The sequence below is a fragment of the Canis lupus genome, chromosome 12 (assembly GCF_048164855.1).
Source record: "Canis lupus baileyi chromosome 12, mCanLup2.hap1, whole genome shotgun sequence".
Lineage (NCBI taxonomy): Eukaryota > Metazoa > Chordata > Mammalia > Carnivora > Canidae > Canis > Canis lupus.
The window spans coordinates 39,020,482-39,040,526 of NC_132849.1; the positions used below are offsets into that span (position 1 = coordinate 39,020,482).

The 20,045-nt window shown below is 38.3% G+C and overlaps 1 protein-coding gene across 2 annotated transcripts in view; it reads right to left on the reverse strand.

Moving 5' to 3' along the window:
* The window catches only part of TTC27 (tetratricopeptide repeat domain 27), a 172,046-nt gene that overhangs the window by 79,319 nt on the left and 72,682 nt on the right, over positions 1 to 20,045 (reverse strand). Inside the window, exon 10 of one of the 2 annotated variants that reach the window (XM_072770575.1) lies at positions 17,584 to 17,697. The exons of the other annotated variant lie outside the window; for it this stretch is intronic. Coding sequence (XP_072626676.1) covers positions 17,584 to 17,697 — 114 coding nt within the window. The remainder of the gene's footprint in view (positions 1 to 17,583; positions 17,698 to 20,045) is intronic. 2 annotated transcript variants of the gene reach the window in all.

Consider the following 20,045-nt stretch of genomic DNA (forward strand, 5'->3'; position numbering starts at 1 on the left):
AGTGCCCATAATCACCACCCCCACACTGACCCCGAATCCCTGAGGCCTAGCCTGCAGAGCTGTATTTTAACAAGCACCTCAGAAGTGGTTCACATGTTCAGGCAAGTTTGGGAAATGTTGCATAAGACTGTTGGGATGTACACAGGATGTTCGCCCAGGGAAACCCATGTATCAGTTTAGTCAACACACTCTGACTCTGTCCAGGGAACTTAAGTGTGTCCCTGCCTAGAATTTAACTAGAGTTATCATTTAGTGCTGCCTTTGGAAGTGGGCATCCTTTCTTCCATCTCTGTATTAAGCTCCTCTGCTGTGACCTATTTTTCACATTTCTATAACTTCCTAGGGTTTTTAATTTTTTCTTTTACTATTAACAATAAAATTCATGTTATGCTGTATATCACTTGTCTCACTCTTCTATTCCCCTTATCTATGAACTAATCATTACCTATTTTATACCAAACTATTATCATGAAACCCATATCTTGGTTTCAGCCTACAGCATCCCTCTCAGCAGCCCCTTTGCTTGGCCTTAGCAAGAGCCAATTCTCACCTATTTGCATGTTCTTCCCTCACAGCACCTCATCTTGAGAGTGAACGTTCCATTTGCTTTTCCTTTCACCTGAATTTCTGGCCTTGAGAGGCAAAGTTCTGCAATCCAAACCTTTCCCAAAAAAAGCCTGTATTCACTTCTTCCTCCCATTTCTTATTCAATTCCTTTCCTTTAGATGATGCCAGATTTCATACTGACATCTTTTTTCTTTTTTAAGCCAGTTCTCATAGCTTCCTTACAACACTACAGCAAGACGGATTATTAAATTGGAAAGCATGGACTTCAAAATCCAAGGGGAACCTGGTCTGAATTCTAGCCCAGCTATAAGACCTTAGGTAAGTCACTTGAAATTTCTGTCCTTCATTTCTCCCATTAGTAAAAATGTAGATAATACCTATATGCTAGGATTATTTAGCACCCTGCAGATAAGCATTCAGAAAACTGTAGGAATTATACACAATTCTAAATAAACAGTAGTTAACCATAACCATTCCAACATATAAAAGCATAGCAACAGTCACAGGAGCAAACCCTAGTATACTTTTCAGTAAGTTTTAAATGCTGCAAACGGTTACTAACACAGGTGAAGTACAGAGCTAGAATGGACATGTTTTCATCTCTCAGATTTTTAAAAAACATAATGGCACAATTCAGTATATTCAGTGTGAAGCACTGTCATTATCCCACAGTTTTTAGATTTTCCAGGTAGTAATGACTAATTTCAGTAAGTTACATGAAGGATTAGATATTTTTATTTTCTCATACTTACACTTTCCCTCCTGTAAACAGAGGATGGTAACAGCAGTCAAGATTTATTGAGGGTTTACTCTGTGCCGGGCACTATTTCAAGCATTTCACAAACATTAACTCAATTAATCCCTCAACATGTTATGAGGTAGCCACAAATCACTGCTCTCTTTGTCCTACAGAAAAGAGAAGTGAAGCCCGGGAAGTTAGGGGGCTTCACCTTGGCCATAGTATGTGATCTCTCTTCCCCTTGGATTGCGAGGCAACGAAAGCTGGTGCTTTTCTGAAGCAGGCAGAGAAAAGCGGAGATGGGAGAATGCAGGTGAAAATGAGAGAAAGAGCTGATGATCTGTTGAGCTCCTCCTGAATCCAGCTATCACTGAAAATGGAATACCTCAAGATTCCCAGTCATAAAGACCAATACATTTCCTTTCTTCCAGCCAGTATGAATGGGGTTTCTGTCCCTTACAATGAAAAGATTCCTTATTGAAACCTGTTCTCGGGACACCTGGGTGGCTCAGCGGTTGAGCGTCTACACGCCTTTGGCTCAGGGCATGATCCTGGAGTTCTGGGATTGAGTCCCATATCAGGCTCCCTGCATGGAGCCTGCTTCTCCCTCTGCGTAGGTCTCTGCCTCTCTCTATGTGTGTCTCTCATGAATAAATAAATGAAATCTTTTTTTAAAAAAGAAAGAAACCTGTTCTTAAATCCTGAAGGGTATGAAGAGCTCTAAACTTCAATTTGTCCTTTATAAGCACCTTTCATTTAAAAGAAGGATATTTAAAATAAGTATAAAAATCAAATGCAATTTCTCAAATTTTGAAGCCATACCCACTCATTAGGCAAGCCCAGTGTAGCCACGATCAGCATGAATTACTAGACCAAGTGCCCCACAAGGGCACATACTCTCCATTCACACAAATAGGTCAAGGTTAATACTATGCCTGCCAAGTTCAATGCATGAGGATATGCCTTTATGAAGATATATGAAAATATAACAGAGTACAATGTATATCCTGAGATACTAAAACATGAGAGAGAAGTCTTTAATGCAGAACAAATGACTAGTCTGTAATATAAAGAAAAAGCTTTGGTTTTTTGATATGTTGAGAAATAAAGAGTGAGCATATTTCTAGTTAATTAGGTAAATTCATGGACTCTAGTTCTCTTATCACTTCTAATGACTTCAAAAAGCAGTGATTTTTTTTTTTTTTTTTTTTTTTTTTTACAGATTATTAGGTTTATTTGAACCATCTTCTAAGCTGAGAGGCATTCCTCAGCATTTTTCACAGGACCACAAAAAATCAGGGCCCTGCAAAATCTGAACAAATCCTGGGCTCAATGACCAACTGTGCGGCTTCCCCAGATTATGCAGAAGTGTTCAGGCCCTGAGCAGTAAAAGAAAGCAGACTCGAAAAAGCAGTGATTTATACATGTAATTCATCATTTTTTTTGGGGGGGGAACGCTGTGAGGAAAAACTGACACTCCATTATCTCTTTTCTCTCCCCTTAAAAAAATACAATGAACCAAACTGTGAATTACTACCTTCTGGGAATGCTACGTTAACCTCTGTGATCACAGTGATTGCTCTGTTCCTGTTAGCTCTGGCACTGGGCTGAAGATCTGGACTGGAATGATATTAGAAAAACTGGTCTCTACAGCTTGTGGATTACTCAAGTTCCAGACAAAAATTTAATTCTTAATTTAGCCCAATTCTCAAATAGTCCTAATTCAAACATGATTTTTTTTTTTTTTCAAATTCAACATTCAGCAAATATCCATTGAATGGGGATCCCTGGGTGGCGCAGCGGTTTAGCGCCTGCCTTTGGCCCAGGGAGCGATCCTGGAGACCCGGGATCGAATCCCACGTCGAGCTCCCGGTGCATGGAGCCTGCTTCTCCCTCTGCCTATGTCTCTGCCTCTCTCTCTCTCTCTCCGTGACTATCATAAATAAATAAAAATTTTTAAAAAATGAAAAAAAATATCCATTGAATGCCTAATCTGAGAATACAAAAATAAATGAAACAGAGAACCTGATCCCTTAAGAAGCTCACATTCTAGATGTGAAGACAGGAAGGTTTCCAAATAAAGTATAATATAATTTAATAAAGGCTAAAATATAACTTTGGAAACACAGTCCAGAAATAAACCACACACATGTGGTCATTTGATTTTTCAACAGAAGGACCAACCAGTTGGTGAGGAGAAAAAGTAAGGAAAGTTACAACAGTCTTGATGAGAAATGATAAGATCCTAAAACGATGTAACTCTCTTATTAGTTGTGGGATAAAACAACTTCAGAAATTCTTTCCTCACAAAACTCAGAATGAAGCTAAGATGGGTCAGAAGCCTGGGTCTGCTGGGTGACACCTTACCCTCATGATCATTATTTGGCTGAGGGATGGGAGGTCACAGGTGGGCATAAACTACCCTTCACCCCTGTGAGAAAACCCAGGGGAGCTTCTGGCACCAGATGCCACAGGATGGCATCCTATAAAGCTGAACATCTTGTTGGGAAACTGGGGGGTACTAGGGAGTTCTTACCTGCATCTGAGAACATGCCTCCAGCTTAGTATAACTATTATATCATACAATTGTGTCTCTTACCTTCTTTCTTGCAGTCATATCCCCATCACTTTGAGAGAACCACACACTTATATAATTATCCTAAAGTTGAAGGGCACCTGGGTGGCTCAGTCGGTTGAGTGGCTAACTTTTGATTTTGGCTCAGGTCATGATCTCAGGGCCCTGGGACGGAGAACTGGGTTGGGGCTCCACACTTAAACTCTGCTTAAAGATTCTCTCTCCCTCTCCCTCTGCCTCTTTCCCTGCTCACATACATGTGTACTCTCCCCCCGCTCTCTCTAAAACAAATAAATCTTTTTAAAAAATAAAGTTGAGATGATCCACACAAGCTGGCTCTCTGCCCCAAAATACTGCACTCAGGCCAAGTGTTCTTGATGACTAGAGGCAGAGGGCAATCCTGATATGATCCCTTCGCTCAGGGTCTGGCTTTGGTCTAGGGACAGAAAGGGAGGCCCTGTGTTAACATATTTGATGCAGAACTAATTTTGAATATTATCAACCTCTTACACATTTTCTGAACTACTGGATCTCTTTTCTGATTCTGCTATACCATCCTTTAAACACTTTAACTTTGTTCTTGACGAATAGGTGCCTCTAAGCATTCTAAGCCTTTTTTTTTTTTTTTTTTGCATCTGTTGCAGTCTCCCTAAGTTCAGTGATCTAAGAAAACCTCACAAATTGTTTAGTCCACCTGTTGGGTTGTCACTCTGGTGAAGGTGACCCAATATTCTAGGCTCTGACTTCTGTCACTTATTACTACTGGCTGATGATTCAATCACTGAGAGAAGGTCTTTCTTGTGGAGGTCTCTATATCTCGTTACTGGTTCTTCACTTGGGATCTTGGCGCTGCTACCAGCGACTCTGGAAACCATCTCTGGCCCCGAGGCTAAAGCACACTGCTTGCTTGTACCATTTAGGAGATGCTGTCCAGACCTTATGTGTCTGTCAGAGGAAAGAAATAAGGGAATAAAGCAATAAGATATATGGGGCCTACATGAAAAGAGAAGCATTTCTGTTATAACATCAATTACCTCAGATCCAGAGTTTAAGGCCCCATGGGAAGGTGTAGAGAGAAGATTCTTGGCAACCCTAACAAAGCTTGCCAGTTAGACACACCCTGGCCAGGTGTACAGTCTGTAGTCAGCTCTTCCATTCCAGAAAAAGGCCTCTCAGACAAAGAAACCCATATAACCACAGAGAGAGCCCACATTAACTGCTGGTGACCATCAGAAAGTTAAGAAAAAGCAATACCAAGAAAAGAAGGGCCAAGCTGAATATACAAAACAATTTGCTACTGATGAAAGAGTGGAAAGAAGGGACTTTTTAAAATTCTAATTAACAATATGCAAAGAAATTAAATGATACTGCATTAATAAAACAAGAAAAGGGTATTAGAAAAAAAAACAATCAGAAAAATAAGAATTCCTGAAAATTAAAAATTGTCAAATATTATTTTTAATGAAATAAAGGGAATTAAGAGTAGACTTATCTTGATGAGAAGAGTGTATAAAATTGTTGAATCACTATATTATACATCTGAAAATAACTGTAAAGAAACAAGAGAAAGAAAGAAAATTAAAAACCGTCAGAACAAAAAATTACAAGGATGGACTGAATAATATTAGGAACTAGGCTAATGATCAAACTAGTGATATGGGAAAAAAAGTCAAAGAAATGTCCCACAACATCAAGCAAAAATACAAAGAGAAAGGAAGCATGAAAAAAAGAGTTAAGGGCAGCCTGGGTGGCTCAGCAGTTTAGTGCCGCCTTCAGTCCAGGGCCTGATCCTGGAGACCCGGGATCGAGTCCCACGTCGGGCTCCCTGAGTGGAGCCCGTTTCTCCCTCTGCCTGTGTCTCTGCCTCTCTCTCTCTCTCTCTCTCTGTGTGTGTGTCTCTCATGAATGAATAAATAAAATCTTTAAAAAAAAAAAAAAAAAAGAAGAGTTAAAGCCATACAAGATAAATTCAGGAGGTCTCACATAAGTTTACTAGAATTTCAACTGCAGAACTAGAGTACAAGGCTTTTTAAAAAGGGAGAAGTATAATTAAAGAAATAATGGAAGAAAATCCCTCTGAGCTACAGAAACATGACTGTTTACATTTAAAGAACCCAATTTAAAAAAACAAACCAATAAGGGGATACCTGAGTGGCTCAGTCAGTTAAGCAACTAAGTCTTGATTTGGGTTCAGGTCATAATCTCAGGGTCATGAGATCAAGCCCAGCATTACGCTCTGTGCTGGGCATGGAGCCTGCCCTCTTTCCCTCTCCACTCTGCGCCCGCTCTCTCTCTCTAAACAACAACAACAAAGGAATCCAATAAGTAGTCCAAGAGAAATAACAGTTATGACATTTGGTAAGCACTTCCTGAGAGCCATTCTTCTAAATATCAATTCATATAATCTGCATAATATATTTATTTCATTATACACATGAAGAAACTGAGGTACAGAGAGGTCAGTAGCTTGTATAAGGCAGAAGTGGCTCATACATGGTAGAGCTGGCATCTAAAATTAGGTGTCATGACTCTGGAACCCATGCTCACATTCAGACACTCAGAATTCCAAGCACAGAGAGAAAACTCTAAAAATGTTCAAAAAGAGAAGAAAAATATCTCTTAAAATGGAACAACAGGGATGCCTGGGTGGCTCAGTCAGTTAAGCATCATGATCCCAGGGTCCTAGAATTGAGTCCTGCATCTGGCTTCTTGCTGGGCAGGGAGTCTGTTTCTCCCTCTGCCTGCCGCTCCTCCTGCTTGTGCTCTCTCTCTCTCTGACAAGTAAATACATAAAATCTTGGGGGGGAAAATGGAGCAATAAAGGGGCACCTGGGTGGCTCAATCAGTTAAGTGCCTGACTCTTGATTTTGGCTCAGGTCATGATCTCAGGGTTGTGAGATCAAGTCCCAGCATCAGGCTCCTCACTTAGTAGGGAGTCTGCTTGAGATTTTCTCCCTTCCTTCTGTCCTTCCCCCTGCTCATGCTCTCTCTAAAATAAATAAATAAATCTTTTTTAAAAAAGGAACAATAATCAAACTGCCACACTTATCAGGAAACTGGGATGCTGGAAGATATTACAGAAATGACCTCTCTTTTTCACAAAAGGTTTGCCACCAGAACACAAGTGTCATGAAAACCATTGCTAAACCTAAACCAAAGTGGGAAAGGAAGACTCATATCAACATGGTCATCATTGGACACATAGGTTCGGGCAGATCTACCACTATGAGTCATCTGATCTACAAATACGGTGGGATCAATAAAAGAACCATCGAAAAATCTGAGAAGCAGCTGAGATGGAAAAGGGCTCTTTTTTTTTAATATTTTATTTATTTATTCATGAGAGACACAGACTGAGAGAGAGAGGCAGAGACACAGGCAGAGGGAGAAGCAGGCTCCATGCAGGGAGCCCGACGTGGGACTTGATCCCGGGACTCCAGGATCACACCCTGGACCAAAAGCAGGCACTAAACCGCTGAGCCACCCACGGATCCCCGGAAAAGGGCTCTTTTAAGTACGCTCAAGTCTTGCATAAACTGAAAGTTGAACATGAACATGGTATCACCATTGATATCTGCCTGTAGAAATTCAAGACCAGCAAGTATTATGTGACCATCACTGATGCCCCAGGATACAGAGACTATCAAAAACATGATTACAGGTACATCTCAGGCTCACTCTGCTGTCCTGATTATTGCTGATGGTGTTGGTGAATTTGAAGCAGGCATCTCCAAGAATGGGCAGACCCTGAGTATGCCCTTCCAGCTTACACACTGGTTGTAAAACAACTGTTGGTGCTAACAAAATGGATTCCACTGAACCACCCTACAGCCAAAAGAGATACAAGGAAATAGTTAAGGAAGTCAGCACCTACATGAGGAAAATTGGCTATAACCCTGACACAATAGCATTTGGTCCAATTTCTGATTGTAATAGTGACAACATGCTGAAGCTAAGTGCTAACATGCCTTGGTTCAAGGGGTGGAAAGGCACCCATAAAGGTGGGAATGCCAGTGGAACCACACCACTTGGAGCTACGGATTGCATTCTGCCACCAACTTGTCTAACTGACAAGCCCTTGCTCCTGCCTCTCTAGGGCATCTACAAAATTGGTAACATTGGTACTGTCCCTGTGGGCTGCGTGGAGACTGGGGTTCTTAACCTGGCATGGTAGTCACCTTTGCTCCAGTCAGTGTTACAACTGAAGTAAAGTCTGTTGAAATACACCATGAAGCTTTGAGTGAGGCTCTTCCTGGAGATAATGTAGGCTTCAAGAACATATCTGTTAAAGATGTTCGTTATGGCAATGCGGCTGGTGACAGCAAAAATGACCCAGCAATGGAAGCAGCTGGCTTCATGGCTCAGGTGATTATCCTGAACCATCTAGACCAAATCAGTGCTGGATATGCACCTGTGCTGGATTGTGACACAGTTCACATTGCTTGCAAGTTTGCTGAGCTTAAGAAGAAGATAGATCGTCATTCTGGGAAAAAGCTAGAAAGCGGTCCCAAGTTCTTAAAATCTGCTGATGCTGTCATTGTTGATATGGTTCCTGGCAAGCCCATGTTGAGAGCCTCTCTATCCTCCTTTGGGCCGTTTTGCTGTTCACAACATGACACAGACGCTTGCTGTGGGTGTCATCAAAGCAATGGACAAGAAGGCAGCTGGCGCTGGCAAGGTCACCAACTCTGCCCAGAAAGCTCAGAAGGCTAAATGAATATAATCCCCAATAATTGCCACCCCAGTCTTAATTAGTGGTGGAAAAACAGTCTCAGAACTGTTTGTATCAATTGGCCATTTAAGTTTAATAGTAAAAGATTGGTTAATGATCACAATGCATCATAAAACCTTCAGAAGGAAGGAGAATGTTTTGTGAACCATTTGTGGTTTTTTGTGTGTGGCAGTTTTAAGTTATTAGTTTTTAAAATCAGTACGTTTTTATGGAAACAACTTGACCAAAAATCTGTCACAGAATTTTGAGACCAATTAAAACGATAGTTCAACGAGGAAAAAAAAAAAAAAAGAAATGACTTCATATACAGTTGTACAGAAAGATGATTTTGAAACTAGAATTCTATCCCATTCCAATTAATAAATTCGATGGAAAAATACATTTTATAAAGACTCAAATTTTACCATCCATGTCCTTCAGATGAAAGTTACACAGAAGGTAATACAAAAAGACAATAAAGACGACAAGGAAGGTAACAACTGAGATCAAAGAAACAGTGGTAGCTGACTATGACCTAGAATGAGTTTAAAAAAAAAAAAAAAAGGCAAAAAAGAACAAATGGAGAATCTCCTGGAACTTGATTGTTGTGATAGCCTTTGTCAAGCAGTAAAAGCTTAGAGACAAAGCATATGATTTCTTTTCCATAGGTATAATCACAATATTTGACTATATAATTAAAATATATAATCATAATTGTAATGCTGTAAAACTGATTTAAAATTTTAAAAATCAACATATCAACTAAACACAGATGACATATATTACAGAGTAAAATGTAGAGTAACAATCCCTAACCACTGCAAAAAAAAAAAAACAAAACATAAAAATGGAAGAGGGGATGAGAGATATACTGATTTTTCCATAATTCATAGTGTGGAGGCAACAGATGCTATCTAAAGTTGATAAATCAAGTGGCACACGGGTGGCTCAGTCAGTTTAGCATCTGACTCTTGGTTTCAGCTCAGGTTGTGATCTCAGGGTCATGAGATTAAGCTCCACATCGGGCTCCACACTCAGCATGGAGTCTGATTAAGGCTCTCTCTCTCCGTCTCCCCCCACCCCTCTCTCTCTCAAGTAAATAAATCTTAAAAAAATAAAGTTGATAAATCAAGAAAAGGAATATAAGCATTTATTTTTTTTAAGATTTTATTTATTTATTCATGAGAGACACAGAGAGAAGGGCAGAGACATAGGCACAGGGAGAAAGCAGGCTCCCTGTGGGAAGCCAGATGTGGGACTCAATCCCTGGACCCTGGGATCATGATCTGAGCCAAAGTCAGATGCTCAACCACCAAGCCACCCAGGTGCCCCGAGTATAAGCATTTCAAGAAGAATAACAGAAGTGTAAATATATAAAGTTATGATGGAAACTACTAGAACAACAACAAAAAAGAAACTGCTAAAAGTGAGCTGGGAATTGGAAGGTAATGTACATCTTGCATTTGAAATCCTTCTAATTTTATTTTACTATGTATAGTACCAAAGTTTCTAATATGCAGTTTAAAATAAAAACATATTAATAAAAGGGTACCTTCAAAAATAAGGGGTAGGCTGAAAAAATTATAGCACCTCTATTTAACAGAGTGACATGGCTGCTGGAGTGAATGAGCTAGATCCATAGGTACTGGCACACAGAGTGGATCAGCCTCTTCTGTTAAGAGGCAAAAAGTAGTAAAGACTGCATGATCCCACTGATGTTTACTCATACTGTTTTGTTTATTTATGCAGAGGAAGAAGTCTAGAAGGTTACAAATTGAGACTGGAAGGCAAGCAAGGTAGAGGAAAACACTGGTTATTATTTTCTGCTTCTCTATTGCTTACATCCTTGATAACTAGCAGGTATTATTTCTATAATGAAAAGCAATTAAAAACAGTGACATAGTTTTAAAAAACAAAATATACTTTGCCACTACTAACCATGGACTTGGTCCAGGTGTTACATAATGCCAGCAGTGTGGTTTTCCCTCAATATAAAAAAAATAATCTGAAGGACTCCTTTATGAAATTATTCAAAAACAAGTATGAGGCTCACTGTATAAATCCTGATGTTATATTTCTGGGACCAGTTTTTCCCTAATTAAGCCTTTTGTGACAAGCTTTTAATCATTACTAGAAATTAAACAGCCATGTAAACCAAGGGCGATCAGCTTTTAAAATAGAAGTGTTTTGGCCTACACAAGGGTGATAATCTCCACAATAGAATCAATCATCCTGTTCTGGGCCCTTCTTCCTCCAGAATCAAACATGATGGAAAACATCTATTCCATCAAAGTAGTATACAACTACATTATCAGGAACAGATGTTCTTGGAAAGCTAAAGCTCATTTAAAAATTGTTAAATCTCAATTAACTAGCACAGTAAAGAAAGTCAAATGCAGTACAGTCTCCAATGATAGACAACTATTATAATCTCCAATTCCCAGTTCAATGTACTGTCCTCCCAGAACTTCAAAGGTGAAGGAAAAGATCCCTGTCGGGCAATCATCTTTAGAGGCACAGCTACCTGAACAGGGGCAGGCTGTCCTCATTTAAATGAACAGAGCTAAGAGATAAGTGAATAATTAAAATTCATTAGTAAGATTACTTTAATAATGAACATAAAATAATCAAAGGCAGGGTCTGAATAAGTACTAGAGAATATATTCTCATTTTAATTCATTGCTTCTGAATCATAACCAATGACTCCATAAACATTTTCTTCATTATTACCACCATCATGACAGCCCCAAAAATGCAATCGTTAAAGAACGCTAACCTAGAATAATTTTCATTAGATAGAGTGTTTTTAAGGGATTGTCCTCAATTTGGAGTTCTTTGTTCCTCTTTGGATCTTGTAACATTGGTGTATTTACCTTTAGGCGTGATACAATACTCTCTTTTTAAGTTTGGTTTAAACTTGTCTCCCTCAGAAATCCCTCCCAAATCTGCCATTTTCAGGACTTGCCATCACATCATTCAATGTAGCTGCTCATCATCGTGCAAGTCACAGTCAAGATTCTGTCATTAACTAACCAGCCAGGCCAACTGGGGTGAGTCACCTGACCTCATCCTACCTGCACTTCCTCAACTTGTAATATGACAAGACTAAGCTTTTCCCTAAACAGCTCCTTCTGGCTTGTTTTTCTTTCAGCCTGAACAGCTTATCATTTTATCACAGTATAACAGCTGAGGAAGGAAACAGATTTTCACAGAAACTAAAACAATTTCTCCTTAACATTGTTTTATATATATAGGTCTTTGAAAAATCATTTTCCTCTTATTCTTAAGGGATGCAGCAACTTCAACAAACACAGTAGTATCAAACCCTGAGTCAGAGAATTGGCCAAAGTTCATATGATGAGGTAAATGGCTCAACAAGTGACAGAAAATGAGACAAACTGTATTCACCTTGTCACATGATTTGGCTAATTTTAGGGTTGGGGTATGAAGTGATTTTTCTCTATCGTACCCTCTGTGAAGGCAGAGATAGCAACTCCCTAATCCTGTTTTACAGGCAGAGAAGTAGACAACTCTCTTCAGAATGCAGGATTTGGATGGCAAGACAGGGAGATTCCAGATATACAAAGGCCAGGACATGGGAAGATGCGGGAGCATGGTGATTGGGCTCCTTCTTTAAATCTATTTTCCTCAGTCAAAAACATTTTTGTTATTCAATACCCAAAACCCTAATGTGCACAATTCAGAGAATATTGCAGGTTTCAAAGTAAAAAGATATGCTATACACTTATAAATTTGCCTCTATACTTTTTGAGTTTAATTGCCACTCCAAAAGGAAACTGAATGATGACTTATTTCATATGCAAAATATAAGAGATGAATGCAAAGCAAATCATTTCTAAGTCAGTATGTCCTTCGTTAATAAATAAATGTAATCTATACTATTTATATTAAGAAGGCCAAACTTTGGCCCCCCCTCAAAAAAATACCCATTTAAACTGTTTCCGAAAATAAAATTTTAAATATTTATGTGTAGTCTCCTACACATGGAAGGGAAGGGAAGCTTGTGAAATATTTATGTGAAATGAGCTTTTAATAAATAAAATTTGTGAGGGAAAATTATGTGAAATGAGCTTTTAATAAATAAAAATTTTTAAAAATTAAAATAAAATTAAATTCAATAGAGGCAATTCAGCATAAATAATTTAAAGTGCTAATTACAAAACCACACCTTCACCTTCCTTCTTTGCTTTACATTGGGCCCAGCTGCAAGGAATGGGGTCCACACATGGCACCCGGCTGTCAGGTGTCTCAGAGTCCTCACAGCCACAGAGAACCTGGCCTGAGGTCTTGGCCCTTTCCAGAGTGGGCTACCCAGTGGCGGGGAAGGGAAGGTAGAGGGCAGGGGGATGCTCAGCATAGGAAAGAGCCTGGGCTGTATTGGGTCTGCAGCTCGTTATGACTTCTTCCTCATCCCAATCCCACTTCCTCCTATTTCTCTTCAAGCGGCAATGAACCCTGATCTCTGTCTCACTGTTTTGGAGAAAACAAATTGTGACAATAATAGAAAAGGTCCTGAAATACAATGATACTCAGTGAAAAAACATAAAATGATTAAAACAATATGTGACAAACTGTAGAACACATAGTAGGCCCTCAATAAATTCAAACAGTATACAGGAAGAAAGCAAAAAGACATGAGAATGGCATAGTATTTTACAAACAGAAGGAGAGGGCTTAAAAAGAAGTGGAAAATAATTCCAAGATCAATAACCTGGCGCCTAGAATTTAAGCTCTTGAAAGCTAAGATTACATATTAATTAGTATGTCCAGGACCTAATACAGTACCTGGTGCACACTAAGAATTCAATAAATGTTTGTTAACTAAGAAGTTAACGCTGATATTTGTACTAATCTGGTAACTCTCTTGTTGGTTTGAAAAACTATGCTGACACAGAGAAGTTCTGGAATGTAACATTGTATTTTTGTTATCATGGATTTTTTGTTTTTTGTTTTCATGGATTTTTTTTTTGGAAAAAAAAATTCACTTAGTCCAGATAAACATCTGCTTTTACCCAGCAACTAATAGATTGTTAATGCAGGTGAATTATTGCTTGAAAAAAACAAAAAACAAAACAACACTTTTTAAAGACTCTTAAAGACTTTTTAAAGGGCTCACATTGTTTATTTTCCTGATTTCTGTCTTTGAAAAATAATCTTATTCTGAACATTTTTCCCTAAGAGTTTAAATTTAAGCAACCATACAAAAAAAAAGTGTTTTTAAATTTTACTCTTTCATCTTACCTTCAGTTTAAAATTAAATGATTTCTCTAACTTAAAACAACTAAGTAAATCATCTCTAAAGTCTGTATTTCTATCCATACTCAATCTTCTCCTAGTAAGCAGGCCTATGAAAGTAATGCCTAATAGAGGTCTTTGCTTCTATTCTCACCAATAAAATGCTACAGTACTCTAAGGCTCTCTTTGAAACTCTGACTTTTGTCATGTTACCCATAGTTCCTTTTACTCAGAGGAGAAAACCACATTCTGTAGCCTTATATAACAGTCGACACCACAACTAGAGCAGTCAGCCTTTCCAACATTATTATCTCACGCTGCTCTCCATTATGAACCAGACTGATGTGAACCACAATGACGGACTCTACACTCCACACACACCAAATGCATTCTCCCTAAGTCATCTCTTCCTCCTTCTTACCACCCAGCCTTATAGACTGTACCAAGTTATGCTTATGATCATTTAGCAAATCTGAACATACTTCACCCAGTATTTACATCTCATTATGTATTTCCCTCCAATGTTCTCAGTTAAAAAGTCTAACTCATGCCTTACCAAAATAAGAAACATCTGGACCTTCATTGTTTAGATACTGGGCAGGAGCTGGTACTATAGAACTGGAAACCAAACAAGCAGCAGTGAGTGATAACATGGTACCTGCAGGCATACACATTTTTTTTTTTTTAAGATTTTATTTTTAAGTAATCTCTACACCCAAGGTGGGGCTCAAACTCACAATTCTGAGATCAAGAGTCAACTGCTCCACTGACTGAGCCAGACACATGCCCCCAGGCATATACATTCTTTTTTTTATTTTTTTATTTTTAAGATTTTCTTTTTAACCAATCTCTACACCAAAATAGGGCTCAGACCTACCATCTAAGATGTAGAGTTGCCCACTCCACCAACTGAGTCACCCAGGCATATACATTCTTAATCCAAGATAACTTTTCTTTCTAACTAGAATATAAGTATGTGTTTTTCTTTTAAGATAAACTTTTATTTTGGAATAATTTCAGATTTCCAGAAAATTTGAAAAGTCACTATGGAGAGTTCCTATACAATCTTCACCCAATTTCTCTTGATGTTAACAAATTACCTAATTAAGATCTATTTTTCAAGTCTAGGAAATTAACATTGGTCCATTACTATTAATTAAACTACAGATTTTAATTGTATTTCATTAGTTTTCCAACTAATGCCCTTTTTCTGTTCCAAGATCCAATCTAGGATACGATCTCAAATTGCCTTAGTGTCTCTGATCTGTGACAGTTTCTCAGTTCATGTTGTCCATGACCTGGATACTTTTGAAGAAGTAGCCAGATACTTTGTAGGATGTCTCTCAATTGGGTTTTTTCTGATACTGTCTTGTATTTAAACTGGTGGAACCAGTTTGGTGGGAGAATCCCACAAGGTGCTCTTCTCACCATACCCGATGATCAGAGGATATGTGAGATCATCAGACTTATTGCTGGTGATGCTAACTTTGACCACTTGATTGAGATAGGGGTTGCCAGGTTTCTCCACTGTAAAACTATCAATGTTCTGTTTCCATACAGAAGGGATTCACTAAGCCCAGCTCACATTCTAGGACATATAAAGGTCAAACTCCATCTCCTAGAGAGGGATGTAGCTACATCAATTATTTAAACTTCTTCTTTAAGAAAAATTTATTCCTTCTCCCACTTATTCAATCATTCATTCATTTATAGTAGTATGGACTCGTATTTATTTTATAACTTGGGATTACAATCAAATACTATATTTTATTTATTTTGTTGCTCAAATTATTTTGGCCTTAGCCGTTGGGTTCTTTCAGATTAGCTGCTGTGACCTTCTAATATGCCCTCAACCCCCCATTTTTTAAGATTTAACCACACTAAACACAGAGCCTGATGCGGGACTCAGTCTCACAACTGTGCAATTACAACCTGAGCCAAAACCCAGAGTCAGATGCTTAACCAACTGTATCATATAGGCACCCCCAACTCCCTTTTTAAAATACTACCTTATTTTCTTATACTACACAAGAAGTTCTAGGCCCATCTTGTATTTTCCCTGCCTCAGCAGTTCCAGTCCTAAGATCAGCCATCTATCCAAGGAGCACTGGTCGCTATTGCTGAAGAATGGTATTTAGAAACCAAGATTTGGGCACTTAGTGTGCTCATTTGCTACTGAGGTGCCACTGCTCTAAACTTTCAATAGACAGAGCCAGGAAAGCTATAGAACCTACAGATTAATCTTTGTACCTCGAGGAACATCAATAAAGTGCTCTCAACTTAGTCCATACAGGTTAAACTACTATAAAACGAAGTTTTAAAAATATACTTATTAAGCAAGACACAATTTTCTTTCTCATTTATAAATCCAATGATAAGTGAGAGCTGGTAAAAGAGCTCTGCATTCCTGAATACATGGCATCTCTGATCCAAGGTGACATTCCTATTTCTACTGACCTACAAAATAAGAAGGGACAAAATGCCAGGGGAGGGGAGGGGAGGGGAGGGGAGGGGAGGGGAGGGAAGGGGAGGGAAGGGAAGGGAAAGGAAGGGAAAGGAAAGGAAAGGAAGGGAAAGGAAGGGAAGGGAAGAGAAATGGGCAGAAGACATGAATAGATACTGTTCCAAAGAAGCCATCCAGAAGAAAGAAAGAAAGAAAGAAAGAAAGAAAGAAAGAAAGAAAGAAAGAAAGAAAGAAAGAAAGAAAGAAAGAAAGAAAAAAAGAAAAAGAAAAGAAAAGAAAAAAGAAAAGAAAAGAAAAGAAAAGAAAAGAAAAGAAAAGAAGGCAGAAGACACAGATACTTTTCCACAGAAGCCATCCAGATGGCTAACAGACATATGAAAGATGCTCAAAATCACTTATCACCAGGGAAATACAAATCAAAATCACAATGAGATACTGCCTCACACCTATCAGAATGGGTAAACTTAACAACACAAGAAACAATAGGTGTTGGTGAGGATGTGGGGAAAGGGGAATCCTCTTGCACTCTTGGTTGGAATGCAAACTGGTGCAGCTACTCTGGAGAACTGTATGGAGGTGCCACAAAAAGTTAAAATATAACTACACTAAGATTCAGCAATTGCACTACTAGGTACTTACCCAAAGAATACAAAAATACAGATTTGAAGGAGTACATGCATCCTGATGTTTACAGCAGCATTATCAACAATAGCCAGATTATGTAGAGCCCAAATGTCCATTGACTAATGAATGGATAAAGAAGATGTGGTATATATACACTGTGGAATATTACTTAAGACCTCAAAAAGAATGAAATCTTGTCATCTACAGTGACATGGATGGAACTACAGGGTAGTAAACTAAGCGAAATAACTCAGTCAGAGAAAGACAAATACCATTTCAGTCCCGTGTGGAATTTAAGAACGAAAACAGATGAACAAATGGTGGGGGGAGAAGAAAGTAAACTATAAGAAACTCAATGACAGAGAACAAACTGAGGATTGATGGAGCAAGGTAGCCGGAGGATGGGCTGGATGGGTGATGGGGATTAAGGAGTGTACTTGTGATGAGCAATGAGCGTTGTTATATAAGTGATGAATCACTGAATTTTACTCCTGAAGCCAGTATTGCACTGCATGTTAACTACCTAGAATTTAAATAAAAATGAGCCAAAGGCAGACACTTACCCAACTGAGCCACCCAAGTGCCCCATGCTTATTAACAGCAATGAAGAGTTGAAGAATAACAATAACTATCACATTAATTCTTACCTGTGTCTGCCTCATTGCCCGTTCCACTCGGCGTATGCTTCCTCTCTCAAGTTTTGTCCGGAGGATCAAGGCTGATGTCTGAATGGCCCAAAACTTTGGTTGTGAAAGCAAAAACTGATGGAAGAGTAGAAAAAAACAAACACAAAAAGAAGAGATAAGCTCGGTGACCCCACTCTGATAAGTACAAAATTAATTCTTCCAAAAATATCTGCTGAATGCAGATATGAAAATCTTCTTGGTAAAAAATAATAAAATGTGCTGTCAAATATTTTTGTGAAGAATGTGTTCATTTGAGCAGTCATTACTTAACCTAGTAGATCCAATCTACTGAATAAATCTCTTAAGGGATAAATCAAAATCTCCCCAAATTATCAAAGCATTAGGCAGACGATATCACACCAGAAATTAATAAATCTTTTTATCTCATAGATTATTAAAAAATGTGAGACAATAAACTAACTCAAAATATCTTTCTCAAATTTAAAACAAATTTTTAAACATCACCCAAACTCAAACATAAACAGAAATCATTAGAAATCTGGTAACTCTTTACTTAAAAAATAACCTAATTCATAGATGCAAATACAAATCACACTTAGATACGCAGAATGACCCCAAATTAAGTATTTGTTCCCTGAAAGGCAAAACCTTCTTTTTTTTTTTTTTTTTTTTTTTTACAGATTACAGTGACTGCTTTCTGGCCTTGGTTAGGGCATTGAGTCTCAGATTCAGTTAAAATGCTTTCCTAGAGGAGGCATCTTATCAAAGACTGGCCTAAGATGAAAGGTCAAAAGGTCGAATATGCAAGTACTAAGTCCTAACCCCAGAAAGCTGTGCCTGCCATGAGTTCAGAGAATGTAGCAGAAACCACTGAATATGACCACGCACGTAGTAGGGGAGAAAGTAAAAGTTCTGGGTGAGTGAAAACGGGCAAAATGTATGATGACGCAGTTGGGACTGGCTTGGGGTAATGAATAGCTTTCATTCCCTGATCATCTGGAACCCATGCTGTTTCCCAGTGATCATTCACAACTGTAATTTTCAGTCAAGATTGCTGCGAAACAAGGGAAAACACTCATTTGTCGGAAAGCTGACTATATCCTTGATCATCTGCTTGCTTCTAAAAGTCAGTGCGGAAACACACTAGTTAATTAAGAGTTCCATTAATCACTCAAAATGTAGCTGCACATTAGAAGTGCCTAAGAAACTTGATATTTTTTTTAGTCAATCAGATCTCTGAGAGCAGCATCTGCCAACTGTGTTTTTTAAAACACTCCCCAGGTAATTCTATACTATAGCCAAGTTTAAAAACTCTGAGGCTAACCTAAAACAATAACCACTAAAAAACACAAAAACTCAATGCTAATAGCAGTTTTTGAGTGTTTGTGACTCCAGGAATGACTGACTTCTTCACTAAGTGACTGTCATTAAGATTTCCCATGGACTGAATCATTCTAAACCCTTGTTTTATTACCAAAAAATATATTCTTTTAAAAACAATTTTAAGTTGGCTCCACACCCAGCATGGAGCTTAGCACAGGGCTTGAACTCAAGACAGTGAGATCAAGAGCCAGATGCTTAACCAACTGAACCACCCATGCCACCCCTACCAAAAAATACATTATCAGAATTTTAGAATGAGACCTGTATTATAAGTAATTTTTAAAAGAAAAGTGCATTTATTTTAGGGTAGTCCTATCACACTGAAGGAAAATTTAAAACTAAGGCCTTGAATATTTATTTTTTGAAAATACTGTGTCCAATATTAAAGTATAATTTGAGGGAATTATAAAGTCACAATAAACAGTGATTTAATTATTTTTAAAAATTGTGATAAACATTATAGTGAAGGCAATTCAAATTGAATTCAGGTAGAAATATGCAATCTTAAGTTATAGAGTCCTAGGTACTTGCACAAAAACTCATCTTGGAGTGAAAATCCTAGGTACTCACCTTAATTGAAGAGTGTATATATGTTTTTATTGTCAAAGTTTCTGAACACAATACACAAAGCCGTATCAGCAAAAGCTAAATGGTTCTAAGAACTTTATTCAGATATGTAAAGACAGAATTTATTTATGTGTTGTAAGTGGTCCCCAGGTTCACTTTTGACTGTAGAGTAGATAACCGGTAAATTTTTCCTTTCTTAGAATTCAATTCTTGAATATTATCCCTTGAATAAAACTTGCATTAATATTAAAAAAAGAACTACTAGGCTAAAATAATACAAGTATTTATTATTGGTCAAATTCATTATAACTCCAAATTCTTATCAAGGGTTAGCAGGAGGAGTGCCTAGGTGGCTCAGCCAGTTAACCATCTGGCTCTTGGTTGTGGCTCAGGTCATGACCTTTATGGTCCTGGGATCCAGTTCCATGCTCAGTGGGGACTCTGTTTCTCCCTCTGCCCCACCCCCTGCTCGTGCTCAGGCACACGCATGCTCCTCTCTTTCTCTCTCTCTC